Genomic DNA, 25567 nt, shown 5'->3' on the forward strand with positions numbered 1-25567 from the left:
TAAACAAAAAAAACCCACCCTAAATTAGTCTCCCTGTTTCTAAACCACTATGAATCAGGAGGCCACCCAACAATTTATAGCAAATGTGTCAGAAATAGAAAAGAATGTTGAAATTCACTGCTGCTTTTCTGCTGCCCCACAGATCATTGCTTCCCACTCCTGCCACTGAGCTATAGAGGATGGCTGCAGCCCAAGCAAAGACTGAGTTGCCTCTCCTCCCCCAACTCTGTCTCGCTCTCACCTCCTGCAGCCCCTTTTCCAGCCGGCATATGCCTTAAGACTGCACAAAGCAGAGAGAAGACAGTATTATTAGATGAGCTTAAATGAGTATTTAGAAGTCTTTTGACAATGAAAGAACCCCTTTTATTTCTGTAGCAGGTTTTATATTACAAAGGTGTGCAAAGAATGTAATCCAAGAGTCTTTTCCTGCATAAAATCATAAAGATTACAGATAGGAAAAAGCTATTAGACAATTCTGTTCCTCTCTCTGCAATGAAAGAGAGAGGTTTCTACTGAGAGTGTTTCTGAAAATATTAAAACAATCTTTGTTAATAGTGCACAAGACCTCTGCATAAGCAGAGTGGAGCTCCCACTAGCTTTGCTGTGATGACAAATACGACTTAAAGTTTATACAAGCTTAGTCATCCTTACTGCCGCACTGGGAGCTGGTCAGAAACCACCCCTGGCATTTCTCACATAAAGCAACCAGTGCCAGTTTGCTATTTTAGGAAAGGAAGTGACTTATATTTTCTATCAGGCCTCAACAAAACTGCAGCCTTTCTGCAGCTCTGCTGTTTAAGGCCTGTCAGTGTTTTCACAGTGAACCTTTATTTCCAGCCTGTTATGCTTGTGAAGAAATACATGCGCTTTCAGTCAGCATTTGGCCAAAACAAGCACCATTCCTGATGCTACTTATTTTGAAGTGGTTTGTAAATAAAAACAAACAAACATATTATGCGTTCAGGATTATCCCATTTCAGGTTCCTGTAAAATGCAAACCCTATACGTTCCCTGGGGCTTCTTGCCAGTGCTGGCCATTTTCCAAAGGGATCTTCTAGTCCTTTCAGGTACTTTTCTCTGTATTTGGGTGCCACAGAAAATACCCGAGCAAAAAGCAGGAGAAAAAACATGGATGGAGCTGACGCCCAACCTCTAGTAGAGTCAGCTCTGGACCTCCGCACTCCTTCATTCTGCTTTAAATAATTTGAGGGCTTTGATCCCACAGTGACTGTGTGCTCACACATAACCATCAGTACTGACTTCATCACGGGCACCAGGTTGCCAAAGAGCCTTTCTGAGTAACGTGCGCATTAAAGGCAGCATTAGATGCACTACTGCAAGAAAGGCTACAGTTCTCTCCTGGCTACTCTGCCCCTATCCCCCACCTCCTGCTTGTCTTGGAACCCCACTCTGGGTTCACCCTGCCATGCCTAAGTGTGGAGGGATCAGGAGGGATCAATGTCCATGTGATTCCTCAAAAGACATGTGGGAAGAAAAAGCAGCAGGTGGGTCAGCATCAGCAATTAGACATTGCTGTCTCGTCCTGCCACAGGCACTGAGAACAAAACCTGAGGAGACTGTGGGATTTTTGCATGATCGCACCTCACTGACTTCTTATCATCAATCTGTATTTTTATTCAGAACATCTTCCTCTTAGTTGTTTCATAGTTTCCTTCACAAGCAACATTCTTCTCTCCCATCTCCCCATATACCATCTTGCCCTTCTCCACAGCCTGACTCCCATTTCCTATTCACTGTGAAATACAAGCAGCATGCAAACCAGCACAGATGAGCCTAACTGCCCTTTATCACTAGGAATGCACTCCACACATGCATGTTGTTTGCTCCCAACACAAACCCTTCCACGTGGTCCAGATTGCATGGTACAGCTTCTATACCATCATCTCCCTCTTCTACCAGTAGCTCAGCTTTTCCATGGAGAGAGGTAAACTGGTTTAATATAAACACATTCAGTAAAACCATCACAAAACCCCCTGTGGCCATGGTTTCAATCAGGCTCAACAGAAACTAGTCAGGAATGGCTTCAAATTAAATCAAAGAAGAGCACCTATGTTAGAGAAGTTTTATGTCACATTTACTCTTGTAAATTTACACGAGTAAATGTGCGTGGCTTAAGCCTGAATGAAGGATTTCAAACCTTTATTTGCACCTTTTCTATTATGCCTCCCCTTGTCCTGCTCTGCACTAAGCACAGCAAAAGCCTGTTAAAGAAGACACGGTAGTGGCCAGAAGCTGTTTTGTTTCTATCAACTCTTTAAATATTATTTAATTTCTACTCTGCTTGATGAAGTGTGCTGTTGCATAAAGCCACGTGGCTCAGTCAGCTGTAAGCACTGTAAGGAGAAGAGTCAGAGAAAAACAGCAGTCCCAGAACTTCTGACTTTTTTCGCCAAAGTGAAGGGAAGGCAGTGGACACTCACCCATGACCTCTTGGGCCTCAAGCAGGAAGAGGTCACTCCAGGGCCCGCATCCTGCCGAGTTCAGCACACACACCCTGATGATCAGGTCTTTGAGAGGATTCCACGTTGTGAGATTAGCTTTTGTATCCTGTACGATCATCTCCCCCTGAGAGCAAATGGCAACAAACTGTAAGCTGTCTTAAAAGGAATCTAGTCTAAAACTTCACCTTTAAAACTAAACCAAAACATTACTGTGTACTTCGCTGGTGCTATAACAGGCATTGGGAGTTGTGACTCCTGTGTCCTAGTCTCAATTTTGTCACTAACTTGGGCTGTCATCTTAGGTTTCTCTTCTCAAAAATTGCTAAGAGTTTCGCAGGGCATAGGGAAGATATGAGGTTTAATGATTTCCTCCTTTGAGGTCCTTCCAGGAAAGTTGCTATAGAAATGGTTTTTTCCTGCTATTAAAAGATACACCTCCTTCTTGTGGTTTAAACACAAAGATGCACTAACATACTACACAGCATCTCACAGTTTTAATCCAAGGCAGGAGTCTGTTTGTTTTAACTTGTTGACCAAATCCCAAATGGCTGATGAATTTCATGGCCAATTTTCACTTAGGATGGCAAGGCCAACATATTTTCAGCAATTTTGTGGGTCTTCATACACTTCATTTGCAGTAAACCCATGAAGATTTGTCTGCCACCAATGACACAATGTAAATTCAATGGAAACTCAAAATATCGTCATTCAAAGTCAATGATGCTGACCTAGTATGAAGTGGGTCATGCAAAAAAGGAAACAAGTCTCTTTTCCCCCAGCTGTCTATTATTACAGGCTTGTTCATCATTAATAAGCACTGGCTAAATACATATTAAGAAGTAAGAAACCATAAGAAATGCTGTGAACTTCAAAGGCAGATAGATACCTGGGAAAGGTCAATGCTGAAGAACAAATGAAAGGCCTTCTACCCTGACAGGGTCATTTCAACTCCCTACATAGTGTAAATGAAATAAAAGAATCCACAAACTTCTTTCTGTGATTTACAGTATAACTCATTCACTTGTTAAATACACCTCTGCTGCTAGTATTTGGAAAGCCAAGTCCCTGTCACAGAAGAGAGAAAGCCCAGATCCTGCACTGTCTGAGCTGTCTTTGGGACAGCAGTAGAAAGAAGCAGAGACTAACTGAACTCTCTCTCTGTTGTCTTCGTTGTACAAGGAACGGCAGAGAACTGGTCTGTCTGCAGATGAACGTTCAAGTGTAGGAATTCTGGATATGCCAGGAAGGGAGAAAAGGGTCTCAATCTTGAGGCCAAATACTGAGGAGTTTTTACAGATCAGAATAGATCCATTTACACAAAAGCAATGTCAGCAATCTAGTCCCCTAGTATGGATAAGGGATGAGGGACCTTAATGCCTAGAAAATTTAATATGAACATTCTCCAACTCTGTGCCCAATGGCTCAGCTCCCCTCTTGATCTGTTACCTGAGTTACATTATCCTGAATCCACTCCAGCCTGTATCCCAGGACATTTTCTTTCAGCACATCTGGAGCCACACCTTCCCACTCCAAAATCAGACCAGGATCTCTTTGGATAACATGGATATTTTGTGGGGTGCTGCTTGGAGCTGAAAGCAGAGGACAGAACACAATCACCCTAGGCAGGAAAATAAGGCACTATCCACACTGAAAATGGCTGAAAAGACAGTTTCACCCTCTTTCCTGAGATCAGCTGGAAGAGAAAGTGTGAGTGGAGAGAACAATTTCTGCAAGCCACCAGCACTACGTTTGCTTCAAGTGGAGAAGATAAGGTTGGTCAGCATCTCTTGTTTCCTTCTGAGACCCCAAGAATCTCAGAGAGTGAATGGGACATATGCCCAGCATACAGAAGCCCCATGGCTGGATCAACTTGTGTATCATGCATCATTGCTGTCAACCACATTTGACGGCATATTATTATTTTACATTAGGCGTTAGGAGACCCTTAGAGTGGACAAGCAATCTGACAGTGTAACATTTCCTGTGTTTCAGAATTAGCAGGAGGAGTTCGATGAAGTTTATCATCACCTCTTTTTCAGATTCAGAACTGCTTTCCTGTTCTTGTCTATTATTTGCTTACCAAGCTCCAAGGTCTGGAAATAAACCCTGTCGGTGAAAGGGGAGCTGCCCATCTCATTGCTGCACTGCACACGAACGCTGTAGTTGGTGGAATGCTTCAGGCCTTGCATACCGTAGGCAAAGGGTGGCACCGGGGTGACTTCAGTGGAGACCTCCTGGCCGCCTGGTGACTCAGCTACCTGTGCCAAGAGTGAAATGGAGAAGACTGTTACTGTAAGCCATATGACTAACGGGTCCATAGGGATAAGAATCCATTTCATGGTTAGTTTAGGAATGTGTAAGAATAGATATGGTACCAGTGGCGTTTAAAATACTGAAAAGGGAGTTGTCAAACTAAGCATCATGACCCACGCCTTTATTTGGTTTAAGTGACATCACTCTCCTAACTCTGGCAATACAACAATTTTCCACCAGCTGAAAATTTGGTTCCATATTTTAAAACATTTCCTTACCTATGTCACAAAGTCTACAGTTGATTATCATTTCCTTTAAAGAAAACTATATGTGCTTGTTGCTTTGAGTGACAGCAGCTGGCTTCTGAGGTTTGTCTCAATTTGGGCAATGAAAATTGGTAGATCAACTTCCCTGTTGCCTAGTGTCACCTTTTTCTCAACTCCTTTTTCAGAAGTTTGTATATTTACAGTTTTGTAGTGGATTAAAGACATGGTAGACACTGGTGGCTTGGTTCAACTAAACTGTTTCAAATCAAAAGGAAAAGAAACTTTTTACCACTCCTGCAACTCTTCTTTTTTTTGTTTTCGCCAAATCTGAACTTTTAAGCAACAGGAATGTCAATTTAAATCTGATATCACTGTGTACTTTTAATGCACAGGCAGATTCAACATTCCTGCTTTTGTACTGACGATAGCAGAAATCACTGCATAGCTCCCAGGCTCAGCCCATCTTTCTTCTCAAGTGCATGTGAAATAGCAAAGCTGGAAGTAAAAGCAAGGTGTACTGACAAAGGTGAAACCCTCATGTGGACTTTATATTCTTTACATAGCAGTCTTTCGCCCTTTCTCCATACCCTTCTGCTCATTCTCATGCATACTTTTGGCCCACTGATTTATTTGGCTAATGAAAAGGAAGAATCTCAAGTTTCCTTAACAGAAAAGCATATTGTTGTCATTATCAGTGTCATTCAATGCAGGAAAAAAAACAAGCAGACTTTTGTGTAAAACCCTGTCGGTTTGATGATGTGTTTCTGTTCAAGAGTCTGAAGAGTCGGTGCTCTTATATCTGCCCCCTTTACGCCCTGGAACATGGCTTGTGTTAAGCCAGTAAACACGGCGATTCTCTACCCTGTACCCAGAAGCAATCTGCCTGTCTGACCATTGTGCTTTTGGGGCACCTGCTGCAATTCCTGAGTGCCAGAAAACCATAGCCAAGTTTCAATCGCCCTTCTCTTTCTGGGAGGCTCCGAGCAGAAGTGCAATCGTGAGGAGCCAGGAGCATGTGCATTTTTACATGGAAACGTGGGTCAATGTCTCTCACAAAATCTCTCAATGTGGGAGACAGAGGATGCACAGCTTTCTGTCAGTGGAGGGTTATTGCCAAGTTACCCTGCTCCCAGATCCAAACGCAGGAACTTTGTCCTCCCCAAATAGAACAGAAAAGGCTTAGAAAAGGGGTGAGAAACTGCTGAGTGGACAGAAACTGAGCTGCTCTGATTCAGCCTCTTTTCCATATGTCCCATCCTCCCCACCCCTGCCCCTGCCAAAAGTGAGAGGGGGAACTCAAACCCCAGGGTGATTAGCATTGCAGCATGCAAGCCAGAGAGAATAGGCTGTTCCAACTGGAGATAACTGGTATTGTAAAACAGAGGAAGAAAACCATTTTCAACTGTGAACAAGAACAGAACCAGCAACAAAACCCAGAGACTGGGGCCAGCTATATTGAGGCATTCTTTCCACCAGTGAGTTAAAACAAGATGATGGTTTCTTTTACTTTATGAAAGGGAACAAGTATGAAAGCATGGAATCTCTGGTTTCCTCCCCACATAAAAAGAAGACTGCAAGCAAATTAGCTAGGCTGCTTCCTTGTGTTTATAATCCTCTACATAGTTGGCAAAACCCCATAGAAATTCCACTCCAGCTCACATTGCTGCTGTAATCAGGTAAGGAAAGCATAGGGGCCCAATATTCACACCTGGCAGATAAATCTACGAGGAATGTGCCTAGCTGTGTTTGCACAGCCTGCTTCCAGGAATCACCATTTCTTTTTGACACTTGGCTACCAGCTGTTTGATCTGATTTTACAGTTAAGTGTGCAATGCTAGAAACTAACTCTGCCAAAGTTGGACATGTACCATTGTTCCCAGGAACCTAAAGAAGCAGTCCCATTTTTCAGAGATGTGAGCACCCAGCACACAGTAGAGCTAAAGGATATTATTACCCTTCATTTTATGGGCAGAATTGGTCTTTGACAATGGAAAACCAATCAAGATTTAGAGGCAGGGCTTAAAATTACTCTGAAACATTAAAATAGGCCTGACTTTGTATCAAAAAGCCCAATCTGTCTTCTGCCTCCATCATTCCCACCTTTCCTGTACCAGATCCTACACTTTGCAAGCTCTTCATCCCTTGGGCTTACTGGTATGTCTGGATGCCAGCATTTCCTCTGGCACTGCAAAGCACAGGGCTGAGCTGGCATGGGAGTCACAGGTCACCGCACTGCACTGGAGCAAGTTACCACGGGCCAGCTGCTCCACGCTAGCAGGACGGGTGAGCACCCTGCAGCTACTCAAGGGCACTTCTCATAGGGTGATGTGTGCTTCGTACGTGCTGCAGCGTAATAGTCTGCATGGAGTAGCTGCCACGGAGCAACTGATGTGATAACCTGCCAGGAGGGAGAATGGTGCCAGTCTCAAATTCCCAACTGGACACTTCAAGCTCAAAACTTCATGCCCTGCTCTTTGGCACCTATATGTGCCCCGAGTTGCACCCTGTTATGTTTCCATGTTTTAAAACTGTGGAATAAGAATTCAAACACTGCCACAAAGCAGTTAGGAGAGCAAAAGATGGCCCATGGAATGTCGTGGCTCAGGGGAGTCCCATTCTTCATGCAGGGCAGGGGACAATCCAGAGGGGTCATACCTGAAGAGTGCAAGAATGGAGGGGTGCGCGGCCATCAAATCCTGGCACCCAGACCACGCTGGCATTGCTGCTGGTGACTTGGCTTACAGTTACATTGAGAGGCGGGAGAGGCATGGCTATAAAGGAAACAAAGAGACCTTTCAGTATACACAGAACTGAGCAGGTATTCACATGGAAATGGCAGAGGCTTGAGGCTAGAAATTATGCAATGAAATCACTAACAGAAATGGCACAATATCACAACTTTAGAGTGTCCCTGACTGTTGTGAATGAAACGATTATTTTAACATTGAACAAGCTATTGGCACCCGTTCTTTAACAGTCCAGCATACTTGCTTGATGCATACAGGCAGCAGTTGATCTCTTTGATAGCAATGCCAGCGTGTGATGTTCACACCTTCGCTACTCAGCCCTCTTCCCTGCCCCCTCCATTGCAAGGCATGACCCAGCCCTGCACACACAATTGCCTGTGGTCCTACATTGTGAACCAAATCAGGGCTTTAAAATCCCTCCCCCGGTTCTCAGTCCAGCCTCCAAAACCAGCTCTGCCAGCACAAGTCACAGGGTGGTTTGCTGTAGTGACCCGAATACCCTGCAGCTGGATTTGCAGTGGACTGCTTCTTGCTGTGAAAGCGCTGCCTCCAGGTGTCCACTACAAACTCTTCCTGCAACACCCTGGGATGGAGCCTGGACTGAAAACTGTGCCTCCTTCAGCCTTGGGATGAATAAACTCAGAAAGCACTGTGTTTTGTAGAGGGGCAATTCGAGGCAAAGGGAGTGCCTGTTACATGGTTGATACCACACTACAAATTAAGGGCAGAGCCAGGAACAAAATCAGGATTCCCAGACTAGCCATTTAATCAGATGTTTGTGCTTGCCACCACCAAAGAGCAGCACCAGAGCCCTACCCCTCTGCTCTGGCTCTGACCAGACACCTCCATTACTGCAGGGGTCTCTTGCTGTCGCATTAACTTGGACTCTTCGGCTTCCTTTCAGGATCCTCAATGCTTCCCTTTGCCTTCTCTTTTCCTCCCATGTAATACCACATAGTTACTTCCTATTCTTCCCGATATAGCCCTCACCATCTCTTTTTCACTCCCGAGTCTCTCTCTTTATTTAGGCACCTCGCTCCTGAAAAAATTACCAACTTCATGAATACTAACCTTTCCCCTGACCTTTTGCTCATTTAAAAAAATCCTATGTTGCTGCCACGAGTAATACTTTTCCTGCAGCACCTCAACAAATTGTATCCTCAGGAGTCCTCTTCCAAAAACCCAACAGTCCTGAGGACAAGGCTCTGCCTACAGACCAATCTTCCACCTCTCCTGAGCTGTATCCAGTGGAAAGCAGCAGTGGAAAAGTAATTGCAAACCAGGATTCCTCCAGCTGCGTCTTCTACTCTGCCAGAGAGCACCTTTGTCTCTCACGGCACTGAGGACAACCACAGTACTACCTTTGGCATCTCCACAGGGCCATCTTGCAGGAGAAATGCAAAGACCAAAGCCCCCTCCCAGGTTTCTACAGAGGGCCTAGAGGAGAGGATGCGGCAGGGGACAGATAGTGTCACAGATTAACCCTATAAAGCCTTTGTTGTCTGGTTAACTAATTACCAGGACCCAGGGCAGGGAGCTGCCACCTAGATAAGAACCCTGTGCGTGGGTGGGAGGTGGGGCAGCAGAGCATGGGTCTGGGATGGAAGATGGGCAATGAGTTCTTTGCCTTTCACTGAAAGGTCTTTGTGAGTTAACTGAGACTTTTCTGTGTCTTGGTTTCTTTCCCTTTTGATGTTGGGTATTCAGATTTGTAAGCTCTTCTGGGGGTGGGGGAGCTTGCTTTCACTGCTTACTTGGATATCATTGAAACATTGCCCTTAACTCAAGTCTTTTGTAAACACAACTGTAACTTTTGGGTTTAGCAACATGTAATTTTCAACACTGGATGGCAGGCGCAAAGGAGGTGCAGCTATACCACCAGTGAGAATAAATAATCACCTGCTAACACATCCAGGCTGTAATGGTGACAGCCACTGAAGAGGGTTGGCTTGCTAGGACCTTCCCCTAACTCTGGAATTTGTAGAAGGGACAGATGCCTCTCCCCATCATCCGTTGGGAAAAAACTCTGGGTGGCTGTTTCCCGTCGTGCTCTGAAACACGCGATACAACCCTGAAAGTCTTAGCCGTGCACATGAAGGAGAGCAAAACCAGTCTGAAAACAGGACCTTGAGTGTTAACATAATGAGAGTTAACTTCCTCTGTGCTTGTAGAGTGGCTGGAACAATGGGGCTTTGTACACGGCTGGGGACTGTGGGCTACAATAACAGTAATTTTCTGCTTGGAGTACACCCAGCACATTGTGGGCACTACAGAGAATAGATAATGAACAACAACAGCAGCAAATAGGAAGAAATGTTAACAGTTTGTAAATGCCCTAGCAAAAATATTTGCCTCTGGAAACACAGAAGAAACAAATTGTTTAATAAATTGTAGAAAGACTTGAGTCCTCATTAGCAGATGGATCTGTGTAAGAGAGGAAGGCCCTGATCATGCATGTTCGGACAACTACTCCCAGGGGTAATTTCACTGAAGTCTACATCTTCATAGGATCAAGGGCTAAAACATTACCTGGGCCTGCTACTGCTCCTACTCATGTCCTTGTTAGGAGCTTTGCTTTAGTTTTAACAGAGGTTGTACTAGATCTTCAAAACTTCTGCTCTTTAGAAGAGTCCCAGCACTTCCCTAAGTTTATAACTACTCTTTCAGATATATCTTTGAGGTATTACAGTTCACACTTTTACAACTACAGCACTGGACTTGCTATCTAAAGCCTGTTTCTTCTCTCTAGAACATGCCACTTGCTGACGTAACATTTGCCACATCACTTAAGCTTGCTCTTCCTCAGCTCTATAAAGCGTGTGTGTGCGCACACAAGTGTGTGGTGGTGATACATCCCTCCAAAATAGGTTGTGTACATTCATTAGCTGATGACTGACCCCTGTGGAGCACTTTTGGCTAAACGTAACTGCTGGGAAATGCAAGAATTCTGAGGCCTTTCCCCCATCATCTTATTAATGGTTAAAAAAAAAAAACAAACCTCTGTTAACATTAAAAAAAAGAAAGAAGCTTGTTTATGCTAAATGTTATTTCAGATTATGGCTTGATGAGATTTTTTTTTAAAGCATAATAGCTTTGTGAACTAAATTCTATCCCAGGATAAAAATATCCATAGAAGATATATTCCACAATAACTAATTCCCCTGTGTAGACAAGCCTTCAAGGCAACAACTCCAAACATTTTTAATTAAGTTATAAATCTTACTAGTCCAGCATACTGCATTCTTGGCACAGCAGTAACCACAATGTCCTGAAGAAAAATACACCGTAAGAGCAGTAGATCTACAGCTGGATTTTAAGCTATCCTTTAATGAACATTAGCTAATACAACTGTGAGTTCTGATAGAGACATAAATGCTTGCTCTTATTTGTGCTCAGCAATAAGCTACCACTTGGAACAAATGATTTTTGTGACGTGCCTCTCCTGGAACTGATAATCATGTCATTTAATGTGCATGAAAGAATGACTAAAAATTCAAATGCAGAAGCATCTCAACATGAAGAGGAGGGGAAGAGCTGATTGCTCTGATTATCCCCGTTTCAGTCACCTGGAGGAACAGAGGAAAAGTGACATCAACTTAGGGACTTCCAAATGGCAACTGGTCATGCAAAGGCTAGGAATTACTTGTTTTGAATTAGTTTTTCAAGAACAAAGAATTAAAAAAACCCAAATCCATAAAAACAGTGTGGATGAGCGGACTTTACTGGCCACTGGTGATCGCTTTCCTTGTCTTTTTTCAGCATCTAATGTGATGCCAATAGAAGCAAGCAGAAGTAATGGCCTCTTTAGCTCTAACGAGACCCATCTATCTCCAAGAAAGAAAGATTTCCCCAGCTACAGATTTATATCCAGCTTCATCTCTCACAAACAATTTGACTGTTCTGACTCTCTCCTTTTCAAGGAAAAACTGTTACTTGACATCACATTTCCACTCCTGGGTCAGATGTGGTTTATTTTCAACAGCCCGGTATACGGCCCTGCATAGCAAGCGGGAACTGCCATTAGAGCACAAAGCATTGTTTCAGCTGCTGAGAGCTCCAACCAGTGCTGGTTGCTGGCAGCTTTGAGACAACCCCTTGCATTAAGGTGCCCTACTTTTCCTCCCCAAAGAGCAAACCCAAGTCCCTTGCCCATTCTCTTGCACTCTCTCACCTTTAATTTGAACAGTGGCTGTCCGAGACGAAGACAATCCTTTTACGTTGTGAGCTTCGCAGGAGAAAACTGTGCTTTGATTAATACCTGGAGATCAGCCAAGAAAAGGAAAGGAAACACAAACAGCTATGTAATCCAGCTTCAACCTTCAGCAGAATTTCAATTATGTGTGACATGCAGCTCAAGCTGTACAGGCTATTGGAGGGCTGAGCTGGGTGCCAATCCAAGGCACGTGGATTTCAGTGTAATTAAGGTGCTAAACACATTTTTAATGGAGAGAGTATGGCAATGTAGAAAACCTTCCATGGGAGCTTCAGAAAGCACTGAAAAAGAAGGATGAATCTGGCAGAACAGCAGCTCACATTGCTCAGTTAGTAATGTCCACTCATTCTGGTGAGCGTCTTTGGAGCAAGGATCATGCTGAACCGTGTGCTTATACAAAGCCCCAATGCTCTGGACATCAGCCTGCCACCAGAGCAACAACCATCTTCTAACTGGGCTATAAGCCCAGGCAAACTTCCAACCAGACACTGCAGATTTCAAGCTAATGCCCACCTGTCCCTCACCTTGCATCAGACTTTTCAAGACACGCAAAGGAAGGGGAAGTAAAATGCTACCGCAACAGCACTGAGGCACTTTCTAGGGGTGATATAAGTGAGGATTACGCTCCCTCTCTTCTGTAAGTATCCATCCATCCCACAGGGCCTGAACATGGCATCATACTGATGTCCAGCTGCTCCAAGATGCATAGAGGTATTGCTACTTAATCAGAATTGAGACAGATTTGCAAAGCTGCCTGGAGAAGTGTGTCCAGCATACGCTTTCACTTGACTTGGCCCTCAGTTGCCTTAGAGGGCTCTAGCTAATAAAAATTAAGGACTGACACACTATGGGCATACAGTTTAGGAGGGAAAAAGATTTCAGAGCTGCATGGAGCAGCTTGCACAATATCTGCCTTTGCCCTTTGATTCATCTCCCAAGCCCGAGATTAACAGCATTGCGAAGAAGGTGTAGTGGAAGAGAGGAGAGACTGCTATAAAATGAAAGAGCAAGTATTTTAGCTTCTTCCATTCACCCCAGTGAACCAGAGGAAAATGCTTCCAGCAGGCTGAAGGCCAGGCAGCAGAGCAGAGCAGCACCTGATGTGGTAGGCATGTCCCAAAGACAGAACCAAACACAACCCTGCCCTGAGGAAAACACAAAACACACCACAAACCAAGATCTCCTTGCTCTCTCGTGCATCGCCAGCACTGCTTTCCAAATACAACAATCCTTTTACCAAACCAACTGCTTGCTGAACCTTCTAGATGTTTGCTTTCTAGCCAGTACTTTACTATTTCAGAATTTGATACTTTCTTTAGCTAGCATTGCTTGTTTTCTTACCAACCATCTTTTCTGGCATGCTTTAGCAATCTGACCATGCAGCTTGTGTCTTGCTGCATTTTTTCTGTTGCAAAGACCTACCCAAGGGACATCCCAAAGAACACTGAAAGGGGCAAAGAAAGGTGCTGCGGATGAATATATATAATAACAATTCATCTGGAGAATCATTAGGAGCAGATGCCCTTCTTCAGGCCTCCATGCCACTGTCCCAACAATGACAGAAGTTTTGTAAGGCACTGTGGGATGAGTTCAGTGGAAGAAGGGAGACTTATTTTTTATTGTCTTTCCCCTCTCGACTATCAATCTTTTCATGTTCCATTTCAACAGGCAGATTATATCATAAGGGAGCAGTTTTCATTTCCAACTTGGAACAGCATCGAGTGGCTACGTAACAGAGGGAGCAGATGATAAAACCATTGCAAATCACAAACCAGGTTTTGATTTGCATATAAATTAGGTTCTAAGGGAAGGCTTAATAGGATTGGATAGCTCAAAGGATGGCCAAGGATGTACAGAAAGAAACTCCCCCTGGGTGTAACTGTATTAACACTGATGAAGAGGCCCCAGAGATGACTCTTAGTCGTAAAATCTTTTCTTGCTAAATAGCTAGTTCAACTTTGGGCGGCTGAGAATAATAAAACAGCAGCAAAGAGAAGAAGTAACACAAAGCTGTTGGACAACGAACTAGAATAAAGTTACCTTTAGGAGGTAACTACAAGAATAGCTGCTGTCAGGTCCTGGTAGAGATACATTGCCCTTCCCTGAAAGTGGGCTGAAGAGAGGCCTGAAAACCTACTGGCTCCTGAGTTCTTCAGCTGACGCTGCTGGGGAAGGCAGTCTTACCACCGTGCACCTAGTGCTCGCTCTGGGGCGAACCTTGATCTCTGAGGATATCAACCAGCCCACTTCAGCACCAATACAACCACTCTAAAAGTGTCAAACAATTACATGAGGCAGTCAGGTTTTAACGATAAGAGCATCCAGCAAGCCTGCAAGAACAGAGAGGGGAGGGAAGAGAGGGGAGAGCAGTGTGTGACATGGCTGTGCACAGAAGGAAGAGGTGGCATCTGTTATGTGTGAATGCTTGGAGATTTCCAAGCCAAATGTCACCAACAGAGACACGTAATATAACCATAAACACCCTCCATGAGGTGGAACAAGAGAGGCACCCAATGCATCATCTGTCCAGTAGCATCCTTACCACAGTGCCAGCCCCACCCAAGCTCTCTAAGAGCCTGTGCACCTCAAGCCAGCAGAAAATACACAGAGCAACGACCACCCCTCGAGATGATCTGGTTTTATATGCGATCATGATCTCTCAACCCTCAATGTACAGTCAAAGACCATTCTCACACTATGTGGCTACCCAGTGTCACTAGACATGATCAGAAGAGAGCTCTCCTCCTCTTCTGATGCTCAAAGTGATCCCCTGCATTGGCAGCAGCCTTACCTGACACATTTAAGATGGAGGGGGAGATGTCTGGAAGCCCCACTCTAGAGTCTCCCATCCACCAGACAATTGTCACTGGTTCAGGGGGACCAACAGCAGCACAGGCCATATGAAATGGGGCATTAGGGGACACGGACACATCCTCAGGTTCCACAGTAAAGTAGGGCACACCTAGAAAAGCAACAGACAAGTGATAATAACTGAAGAGACTCCTTCTGTCTCTTGTTTATTTCCACTAATACCGGTGCCCAACACTGGACACCCATCTGCCCTGCCCCTATGCCTAATCCGACTCCCTCTAAGCCCTTCACAAGAACCAAGGGTCAGATATGCTGGATCACCTCAGGGCATGAATGTCTACATACTCCCACTAGAAGTTAGAGAGAAAAAGAGTGAAAATGCCTTTGAAAAACCTCTTTCACTGAGTCTCCTTCAAGACTCCCCTATGAAGTAGCTTTTAGTGGCAGTATTTGCTCAGTTTTTCAGCCGGAGAGACTGGAGTTTAAAGAGGCAACAGTCAGTAAGTTTAGCAGCAGCAGACACCACTTTCAAAAGCTACCTAATCCAGCTGCAGATATTTCTTGCCACACATTAAAAACTGAAGCTTGTGAATGTGTTGAACTAGCAGCTGTAACAAACCCATGAATGAGGAAAGAATCCTCCCGGTGAGAGACTGGGATCATTTACAACGCTCTCTCCACAGCTTAATTGACTGGAGCCACCTTCCAGCACACTCCGACACAATGAGAACCAGGCTGCCTTGGAGTTAGGGGTAATTTGTTTCAGAGCTGAAGGCTATCCATGGACACAGCTCTCTTGATAACTATCTGTTCCCCACTGTGGAAAGACTCCTGCTTATTACAACAGGCCTCAGATCAGGCCCATAGGGAGCAAAACACAGCTGCAACGCTAACTACCTCAGGTCATCTCTAAGCGGCAATAGCTGAGCGTAACTCAACACATCAAGAGATGTGGTTCCTCTCCTGGGCGATGCCAAAACTCCTGCGGTTTCAGTGCTCCAAACCAGTAACAGAAAATTCACCAGCCATCAGCACCAGCGCTGACCCTGCGCGACAGCCAGCACGTGCTTCTGGTGGCTGGTGGAGGAGCTGAAGGCCCAGAGAAACGCCGAGCTCCATCTTACGCTCAAAATGTCGGGTGTCAAGCGCAGCCGCTACCAACTGCGACTACACCAAAACAAGGTATTCTCAGCTGGAAGAAGCGTGTTCTGAAAACCACTGATCTGCTGCCTCACAGAAACAGGGGAACGACAACATTGTGGATTCACATGCTTAAATTACGCTGCCTGTCCCTGGCCAAAGATGACAGGCCCAAGCGGCTCCAGTTGGTGGGGCAGATGCTGAGCGCCTCCAGCAGCAGGCAATTAATGTAGGTGCCTAAATATGGATTTAGAAGCCTAACGCTTGACATTCCCCCCTACACTCCAGTTGAAAGTGGTGTCCTCAGTCTTTCACGGACCATCAGTTGCTGTTTGTGTCTTTTGGGCGGCAGTTTCTCTGTGCCTTCCTCACCTCCTTGCCACTCCCTTTGGAGTGGCAAGTAAATGAACAAACTGAAACAGGTCTAAAAATAGGTCACTTCAGGAACGATGGTGCCTATCTGTGCAAAGGTTAATGCTCAATACAGGTATATCCACCATCATGACTTACTGCTGGGTTTTGCTTACATGGTTTTTTTTTTTTTTATTGCAGTCATACATAAACAATAAAAGTGAATAAACTTTCTAGATACCAGCTGTGACACCTCCACCTGCTTTGCTCTCCTTCTCCAAGGAAGATTAGAAGGGAAAATACCACTGTTTCTTCTACCTGTTAGCAGGACTCCTGCCTCCTGTCCCTTTGCCACAGCACCCAAGGTAACCTTTTGGGAGAATCCTGCCCAGCTCGGCAGGTTTTCTCACTTTAGGATCAGCCAGCCAGATCTGACAAGACCACAATTAAAAACTCTCATATTTTAGGGAGTGCAGCTGACTCATCCAGCTCAGGAACTTGCACTGCCTCCGTATGTATGTTACCTGGATACCTCAGTGCCTGTGACACATTTAGCCTCCCAGTTCCTGGTACAAGAGGTGAGTGCTGGCACCCCCCTTTCATGGATGCACCACGGAGGCACTGAGCAGCCAACAGGCAGGGAATCACTGGCAAAGCAAGGAAATGAGCCTGTCTACTCCCTGTTCCAAGCCAGCACCCAACCTACAGGGCCAATTTTTTTTCTACAACTCAGTTTTTAGACAGTGTTAATGCAGGGGGATGTGTCCACACAGGTGTGGCTGGGGCTCTGGCTGTAGACAAAACAGGGGCTAATAGCCCTGGGAACAGCCACATGGTCAGAGGTGTAATTTCAGAGAGAAAGTTCTGTAAGAAACATAATCCATATTTTTAAGACGGTCACACTCCACAGTGTGCCTCTTAGATTACCTCCCTGGGCACTGAATGCTATCATGTTCTTGGTAAGGCCAGAGTCTAGTTTCTAAACCAGAAAACAGTTTCAAAATAATTTTGTTTTTGTAAATTCTGAGGAGTGTTTCATAAGATCAGACTTTTTAGCTGTATTACAAAGACAGTTCAAATACTATCGCTGCAAATTCTGCCTGATACAGACTACCTAAGTGGATCTCAAGGCAGATATTAGCACAGAAATCCATTCTAGCTCACTTTAAGTTACATCACCAGTAGTCCACAGTTGTTTTGTGTGGTACACTGAAGGGTGTCAGCACCTACAGAAGGCTGCAAACGATCAGAGTAAAGATGCCCTCTCAGTCAAAGGGGACAACAGCTGTTATCAGTACAGCAACCAGTTGTAGACAAGACAAAGCCGGTATGCCCAGGGAAGAAATACGTACAGAGATAACAGTGGGACTGATAGGCTTTTGCATTCCCTGGTGTTTTCTTATGCTAATAGCTGACACATTTTTAAAAATCCACACCTTATCACTACCGGTTATTTTAAAATTTTTTCTACTGTCCTGGTTTCATCCGGGATAGAGTTAATTTTCTTCTTAGTAGCTAGTACAGTGTGTTTTGGATTTAGTGTGAGAATAATGTTGATAACACACTGATGTTTTAGTTGTTGCTAAGTAGCACTTATCCTAAGTTAAGGATTTTTCAGTTTCCCAGGCTCTGCCAGCATGCAGGTGCACAAGAAGCTGGGAGGAAGCATGGCCAGGACAGCTGACCTGAACTAGCCAAAGGGATATAAGGGATATTCCATACCATAGAACATCATGCTCAGCATATAAACTGGGGGGAATTGGCCAGGAGGTGCAGATCGCTGCTCAGGCATTGGTCAGCACATGGTGAGCAACTGCATTGTGGATCACTTGTCTTTTCTTGGGGGTTTTGGGGGTGGGTGTTTTTGTTTGGTTGGTTTTTTTTATTATGTTCCTTTTCATTACAGTTATTATTGTATTTTATTATTATTGTTGTTAGTATTACATTTTATTTTACTTTAGATATTAAATCATTCTTATATCAACCTACAAGTTTTACCCCCCTCCCCCCCCCCAGTTCTCCTCCCCGTCCCACTGGGAGGGTAGGGGGTGAGTGAGCAGCCTAGTTTCTGGCTGGGCTTAAACCATGACATCCACTGACTCCCGTTTCACATGATTACATGCTCAGTTCAATAACTAGCTTCTGCTTTTCTCATAAAGGCGATTAGTTGCATTTTTTTAGCTTATGTTTCCACTGTAAGCTTTGGCCTTCATCCTCAACACTCCCCCTTACCCTGCTGCAGTTGTTTTTTGTGACTTTGATATTTTTTGCCTGTGCTATCCAGAAGGGCTCCTTTGTTTTTCAGAAGGCTTAGCACACTGAGCTACCCAATCACTCCTAACAGACCCACTATGCAAATACAGCCACCTCTGGAGCAGGCCATGGTAATTGGTATAGAAATGGAAACTGCACAATAGAGAGCGTTTTAAGCTGTAAACAATGTTCTCCAGTTGAAACTGCACCTGAAAATTTAGGTGGATGAAAGCCTGGGATTTACAGAAGGCAGCAGGGTAAGTGTTCCTCTTCCTATGAGAACTGCTATGAATGTTTCCACGGCTCTGAGCGAGTGAGACCTTTACTGCAAAACACCCAGACCACACCACCTCCCACAGCACCCTCCCTGCTCCCCCTCTTTAAGACTGTTGATTCAGCTCTGGCCCAAAGTGTTACCAATTACATCCAAAAAGCCACTTTTTGCTGCAAATGCACTGTTCCTGTCAACTTCCTCACCAAATATTAAGCCATCCTATGAATACTAGCTTCTGAGGATCTAACATAATCATGGCTCAAGGGAAATGAAACTAGCAACAGTAAGAAGCCACCAATCCACGCTGCCTTGGGCAACTTTTGGGCAACCATGTAGAAGTTACTCTTCATCAGACAAGACTGGACAAAGCAGTGCCACATGGAAGAGTCACAGCAATGAAGCGCTGATGTACAGCGCTTCTCCCGAAACTCAGAATTGGGCTAAAACTGTACCTTGCCCTCAAAGACCTGTTTGGCTGATACACAGAATGAGGCTGTGTGACCCTGCTTTGAGAAGTGGGTTGGACCAGATGATCCCCCATGGATCCCTTTCAACCTGAACTATCCCATCATTCTACAAATTATTTGGAGATGAAAGCAACAACAGATTGATGGGCTGGAAAGAAATCTGTGTGCATGAAAGGATCTTGTTTCCTAACGTGCCAAAATAAAACCAGAAGGTAATGCACTGACGGCTCCTCTCCTTGAAGCTACTCTCCTATTTCTTACTCCTGCTCTGTAGTGATCTCACTACAGTTAGCAGCAATGGTTCAGAGCCAAGAAGCCCATCACTGGAGCAATCTGCTCTCACCACTTCCACCTAGAGCATATTGGTGGGTCAGCCCTGAAAGGAAACCAGCACTACTACTCCTCCTTACCTTCCACTATGAGCCACACTTGCTGTGATTCTTCCTTCTTCCCCCCGTTCTCAACCTGGCACCAGTACTTCCCAGAATCTGTCCGCTCGACGGATTTCAAGCTGAAAAAAGTCAAAAGCCATATCGATATTTTACGTGGATAAAGCATGTTTTTGCCCCAAAGGACCCTCCAGTGTTTGGCAAACCAGATGCACGGACAACATCCACTGAGACGCAGCCAGCTCTGGGGAGGAGGGTAACAGCCAGCCAGCACAAAGCGCGTGGCAAAACAGCAGAGACGGGGGGCTCCTCTCTAAAGTGGGTGGAGGGAATCCTCAGCAGAGCAGACAGCCTTCCTCTGAAACATCCTCATAGAAAGCCCATCATTTGTGTCCTCTGAGGATAGGAAGGGGTTGGTCATCTCGATCCTGAATCGTGGTTCTAGCTAGCCTTCAAGAGCGACAGCTTGGCCTACAATGTCTGAGCTATCAGGAAACTCCAAATCACAAGCCTCCAACAAGCCTGACTGTTTTGTCTCAGTTAGGTGACAGGACTGCTGACAGCCTCATATATACAGGAGCAGATGGGTCAGAAAAGGGTCCCCCCTCGCCTCAACGGCACTCAGTGTTATTCTTATCCCAAGAGCACCTCACACTGCAAAACTCCTTGGGCCTCTCGATTTGGGATTTCAGGGGGTTATGCTGGCCTACTCCAGCACAGGACCTCACCCTACGAACTCTTCTGGGTCCTCCCTTGCTCAGCAACAGCTCCCCTTCTGAGAAGATGCATCCAAGCAAGGGAAGGCAGCCACAGGGACTGAGCAGCATTTGAGTCGTAGGCCTCCGGTTCAGGGGAGAAATTCTGCTCCTTGCTCCACTGCTGGAAGTCTGGGGTATCCTCACTTGCCGTTAGCAACACGAGGCTAGCACGGTGAGTAAGGGCAGAATTTGGTCCCAAAGCAACAAGGTCTCAGCTACCAAAGGCACCAGTGTGACTCTGAGCGCCTGTCAATGTACAAATGCTGGTTGCCCCCCGTGGGATGTGCAGCCATGCGTCTGCTGCCATGCAGGGATCCTCAGCAGATCTGATGCCCGCAGTCCGCCTTGGGGAAGGGGAAGAACGTCTCGGGAAGGAAGACAGAAAAGGGAGAGTGTTTGCTGAAATGCACAAAATGGACCCACTACAGCCTGATTTTCAGAGCTGTACCTTCAAATGGCATCAGCTGTCCTGCCCATCCAGCCGCATGTTCTGAAACACAGCGATCGCAGCAGAGAGTCACACAGTGGGTGGTAGAAATGATCACTTTAGGAGAAGAAAGGAAAAAGGAGAAAAAGATACGGACACATCTAGATTTAGCACCCTAACTTAGCCCTGGTGCTGCAGAAAGACCTCAGTGGAGGAAAGCAAGAGGTGAGAAAGGAGATCAGACTGAGAGATTGTGAGGGGCAAAGAGAGTTAACTGGTGGAACTGGGGTAAGTAAACGGCATAGTTTCAAGACAAACTGTTTCCATAACATAATGTTATGAAATAGTTTTACTGGGCACAATTTTTTTCCTATCAAAATGTTTCTTACAGGCAAGCTTTAGCACAGGGACTTTTAGTTGCTGGAATCGGAGACTCCGTGCAATGTCAATCCAAGAAACCTAACAGGAGATGAAGCTGGAGCTCAGGGAAGAGTGATTCTCAGTCAGTCAACAGTTTTGAGTCCCCACAGTGATGGCATGTTTGCTTGTTCAAGCTCTCTTTATGCATAAAAAAAAAAGCCAGAGCAGAACCTTGGGTCTTGTTTAACTCAGTACTTCCAGAACTAGCTGACATCCCTCTTCTGCTGAAATAAAGGCACAGAGAGCTGCTTTGCCGAAGAGAGTTTTTGCGCCTCTGAGCGGGGCAGGACGGATACCACGTAGTGTAAATGTATTAGGAAAGTCTCTGCAAAATGACTCAGGGATGGTTCAGGTGACAAACACTCCTCCCCAAAGAAAGGAAGAGGATGTAGTCCTGGGAGTCTCATTTCAATTAACAATCCTCACCCTTTAGGCAGACTGACAGCTCAAGAGAGACAGTAAGAGAACGGAATGAGTATGAGAGAGAAAAGCTATTTATATAAGTCAGACCTTAGTCTTCCTAAGTGTTCCTGCGCGGCAGAACAAGATGAACAAACAAGGTGAGAACATCCTTTCACCTTGAAGTCACGTCTCAAGCATCACAAGCATTAGCAAAGCACCTGTCACCACAGTAGTCAGGAAACTAATATGGTTCTACTGCATAAAACCTCAGCCCTCAGTGGCATCAATTCTGCTCTCAGTTATGCCCTTGCCACAGACTGAACTGCAGACCTAAGGACCCTGCCCGCCAAGGGCACTGCAGTTGCATAGATATAGCTGACAGCAGAAAACTGTGCAATAGTTTCCGCGATATTCTTCCTTCTCTGCATCTGTTGTACCTGAGGAAGCCGATCCAGTGTTCTTCATCTACTGGAATGTACACCTGGTCTACGCTTTGCACCACTGCTCCGTCCTTGATCCACAACATCTCGGGATCTTCCATTCCCTCGAGGCTGCAATTTAGTTTCACGGGTTGACCCTGGGACACCTTTAATTTGATTGGAGATCCTGTAAATTTCATACCTAAAAAAAAAATACTACTCCGCCCCACCCCCAGAAGAAGGGGGGTTGGAGTACAGCAAATTACTCTAGGTTGGCGGTCTGGCATTACACACCCTACCAGCACACACTGCAGAGGGGTCTGTTAGTCTCAGCACTACTCTACTACGTCTGCTAAGCAATAGTCAAAGGCAAGCACTGAAGGCACAACTGCTGGAGAAAAGTGGTGGCTTAGTGTGTACGTGGGGCTTTTTTCAACTCATGTAACAGCAGGGTGAGCTTCTGCAGAGCAGTGCCCAGGCAGAGCCAGACAGAAACGCTGGGAGCTTTGCCGTGTCAGTGATCGAGCAGCGCTAAGTGTGTTCACTCAACACAGTACCACACCTCCCTCTTTTCCCCAGGCTTGAATTTCAGCTACGGTGTTCCTGTGCTGCTCAGAAATCATCATGCTTGCTCCATTGTATGCATTTGTAAAGAGCTGGGATATAAGAAAGAATCAATTATGTCTCGTTATTCAGCATACACTCTTCCTCTGCATTACAGAAAGCTTCTCTGCAATTTGCAAACCCATGAAAGCAAAGCCTATTCCACAGCATACCTCACCGAGAAGCAGAACTGTTTACAGAACAGATATTTCTGTTGTGTGATGTGGGTGTGTGCTCAAACGAGCCTCCGTGACCCTTCAGTCCAGCTAAAGGACCACGCTGTGCCCAGAGCTATATAGTTGCGACCCCGAAGCAGCAGGACCAGAGTCAGTGGAACTGCTCAGGTTTACATCGACACAGAAGTGATCAGAATTTGGCCCCGAGCACTGTTACATGTGTGGGTGGATGGGGAGTGTTTCCCTCAAGCAGAAGCGAATACATGGAATGTGTTACCATGAGAAAACACGGAAGCCAACTATAGAAGCGCATTTAAGAAAGAAAGGCATATAAAGGAGGAACCAGAGCATCAAAGGAGACCGTGGGAAAGCAGGAAGGTGGAAAACAAATGTGAAGCTAGTTTTGTTAGGGAGAGTGGCCGTTTCCTATGCAGTGGCACAGGACTGACAGACCAGAACAGGTCTAGCCTTGCTCAATATTATGCCCTAGCAGTGGCCTCCACAACCTTCAGAGAAAAATTACTCCAGCACTCTTGCCCGGCCACGTACCACAGCACATTACAACTTCACCCAGTTCACTGGCTGGTCAGCTTCTCACAGGATGCCTCGCTAGCCTACAGAGCCAGACAGAAAAACGCCAGTTGTGAAATCCAGAGCGCTGCTAAGCAAGCAGCCCTGTTGCTCTTGAACTCTGTTACAGCCTTCCAGTGATCAAATACAGATATTTCTTATGTGCCACCTCCCTTCTTGCCTCATGTGCCACCCTCCCACAGCCAGGAGGGCACCACCTCACAGGGCAGAGCAGCAGCAGAGGGACTCGCAGCGTGGTTCTAACAGCTGGAAGAAGGGGGAGCCAGGACTGTGGGACCAGCCGGCGCCCTGCCACTGGCAGCCGGTACCCGGCAGAGCACCGGTGGTCCGGGAGCAATCCCAGAACACAGGCAGAAGGACTTTATTCCTTTCCTTAATGAGAACCCCCAGCTTGTTAACAGCTGGTTTCCCACACCTTTCTATATGCTGTTATTAATTCAGCAAATTCACAGAGGGCACTGGAAAATTGGTAGGATGATAATTTTAGTTTAGTTGCTACAGCTTGTTTGCTGGGCTAAGGAGTTAATCACCTTGGGTGAGGATGATCTAACCTCACATTACTTAACTCACCTGTAACACAAATGACATGTCCCAGTGCATGCCAGAAAGCATCCTCCCTTTCACCACTCACAATACCGGAATAAAATATGAAAGCTTTATAGCAGCTCTCTCCATGTTACAGAAAACTGATGCAGCCAGGCTGCTGAACGCACGCACAAATTGACAGATACTTTCATTACAGGTGCCTTCGTGGAAGAGCAAACTACTCAGCTTTCCTCAGACTGCCCTGCTGAAAGAGTTAGCCACAAATTAAACAAAGAAGTGTTGTTAGAGAGCCTTTATGGTTTTCAGCTCCCATACAAATTAATGATGTAGGATATTAACATACAGTACAAGCGTTCAGCCTGAGTTGTAATTCTCCACATCGCCCAAGTATAATCCCTCCGTCAAGATCAACTGAGATGACGACATACAGATTGGGGATTTTTAATAAATTCACAGGTTTTTGACAAAGATCCAGTTTTAGCCGCAGCATCTCTTCCTGCAGGTATCAGGAAGAAGCACATAGGAGGCCAACATGGATTTTAATTTCCACTTGTTCCTCCTTCTACTCTCCCACTCACGATTTCTTATCTGGTAACATTCTTGCCAGCGCAAGAAATAATCTCATCCAAATAGGTTCCTCCAAGCCTACCTGTAAGAGCTGCAGCAGTTGAAATGTATAGCTAGGAAATAAAATTGCATTAAATTTCTTATCAAGCAGTCATCTGACAGAATTGACAGCAAACGAACATACTAGTTGCCAAAATACATGACATATCTGCTTGCTTGTTTTTTAAACTTCCCACCTCTGAATATTTTGATTCCTAGGAACAGAATTATGGTTTTTGTGGAGTTATTTTGGGAGTGGAGATGTCTACTCATGCACACAAGGGGAAAGGCTTTTCGCCGCTCAGGCTGCTTAGGTTCCCTGCTCTAGCGATGCAACCTGTACCACAGCCTCTCCAGCTCAGTGTCACCGCACGCACGCTGCTCCACAGGCAGCGCGGAGCCCAAACTCCGGGTGAAGTCGGCAGGAGGTTCGCCCGGGTGCAGAGAGGCTCTCCCACGCTGCCCTTCCCTGCCCACCCGGGGGTGAAACTTCGGAAAAGGAGTTCAGGAGGGGAAAAAAAAACACAAAAAAACCCAACACAACAAAAAAACACCCAACAAAAGCCCCTCAGGAATGCGTTAGCGCCCGGCTTTCCTCGGCGACGATCCGCGCTAGGCAAATACCAGAGCAATGCCTCCGCAAACAACGGGGAGGATTATCTGGGTTTGCGACTTACAACTCCGGACTTGCAGGCAGGCGGGCGAAGCTGGCAGCACCCCGCACAGCCCGGGCTCCCCGCCGGCCACCGCCGCCTCCCGAGACCCACGTCGCTGGCCCCACAGACGCGGCGGAGCCCCCCGCGCCCGGCCGTGAGCGGGTACACACCCACACACAAAGCGGGCCGGCCCCGACCCCCACCTGTGGCTGCCCGAGCCCCTGCGGCCGCCCCACCGGGCGGACCCCGCGCCACGCCGCCTCTGCCCGCCGACCGGTGCCCGTGCAGCCAAGCCGCTGTCGCCCTCAGCGGGCTGCCGACACCTGTAGAGCCGGCG

At 45.9% G+C, this 25567-nt stretch overlaps 1 protein-coding gene across 1 annotated transcript in view; it reads right to left on the reverse strand.

The window, feature by feature from the left end:
- TYRO3 (TYRO3 protein tyrosine kinase) overlaps nt 1–25567 on the reverse strand; it is a 43753-nt gene that overhangs the window by 17871 nt on the left and 315 nt on the right. The window contains exons 2-9 of the mRNA XM_010580063.1: nt 22071–22254; nt 19648–19748; nt 14733–14903; nt 11900–11986; nt 7637–7752; nt 4543–4720; nt 3909–4051; nt 2442–2586 (exon numbers count right to left, since the gene is read on the reverse strand). Coding sequence (XP_010578365.1) covers nt 2442–2586; nt 3909–4051; nt 4543–4720; nt 7637–7752; nt 11900–11986; nt 14733–14903; nt 19648–19748; nt 22071–22254 — 1125 coding nt within the window. The remainder of the gene's footprint in view (nt 1–2441; nt 2587–3908; nt 4052–4542; nt 4721–7636; nt 7753–11899; nt 11987–14732; nt 14904–19647; nt 19749–22070; nt 22255–25567) is intronic.

The sequence above is a fragment of the Haliaeetus leucocephalus genome, unplaced genomic scaffold (genome assembly GCF_000737465.1).
Source record: "Haliaeetus leucocephalus isolate CR32 unplaced genomic scaffold, Haliaeetus_leucocephalus-4.0 Scaffold696, whole genome shotgun sequence".
Taxonomy (NCBI): domain Eukaryota; kingdom Metazoa; phylum Chordata; class Aves; order Accipitriformes; family Accipitridae; genus Haliaeetus; species Haliaeetus leucocephalus.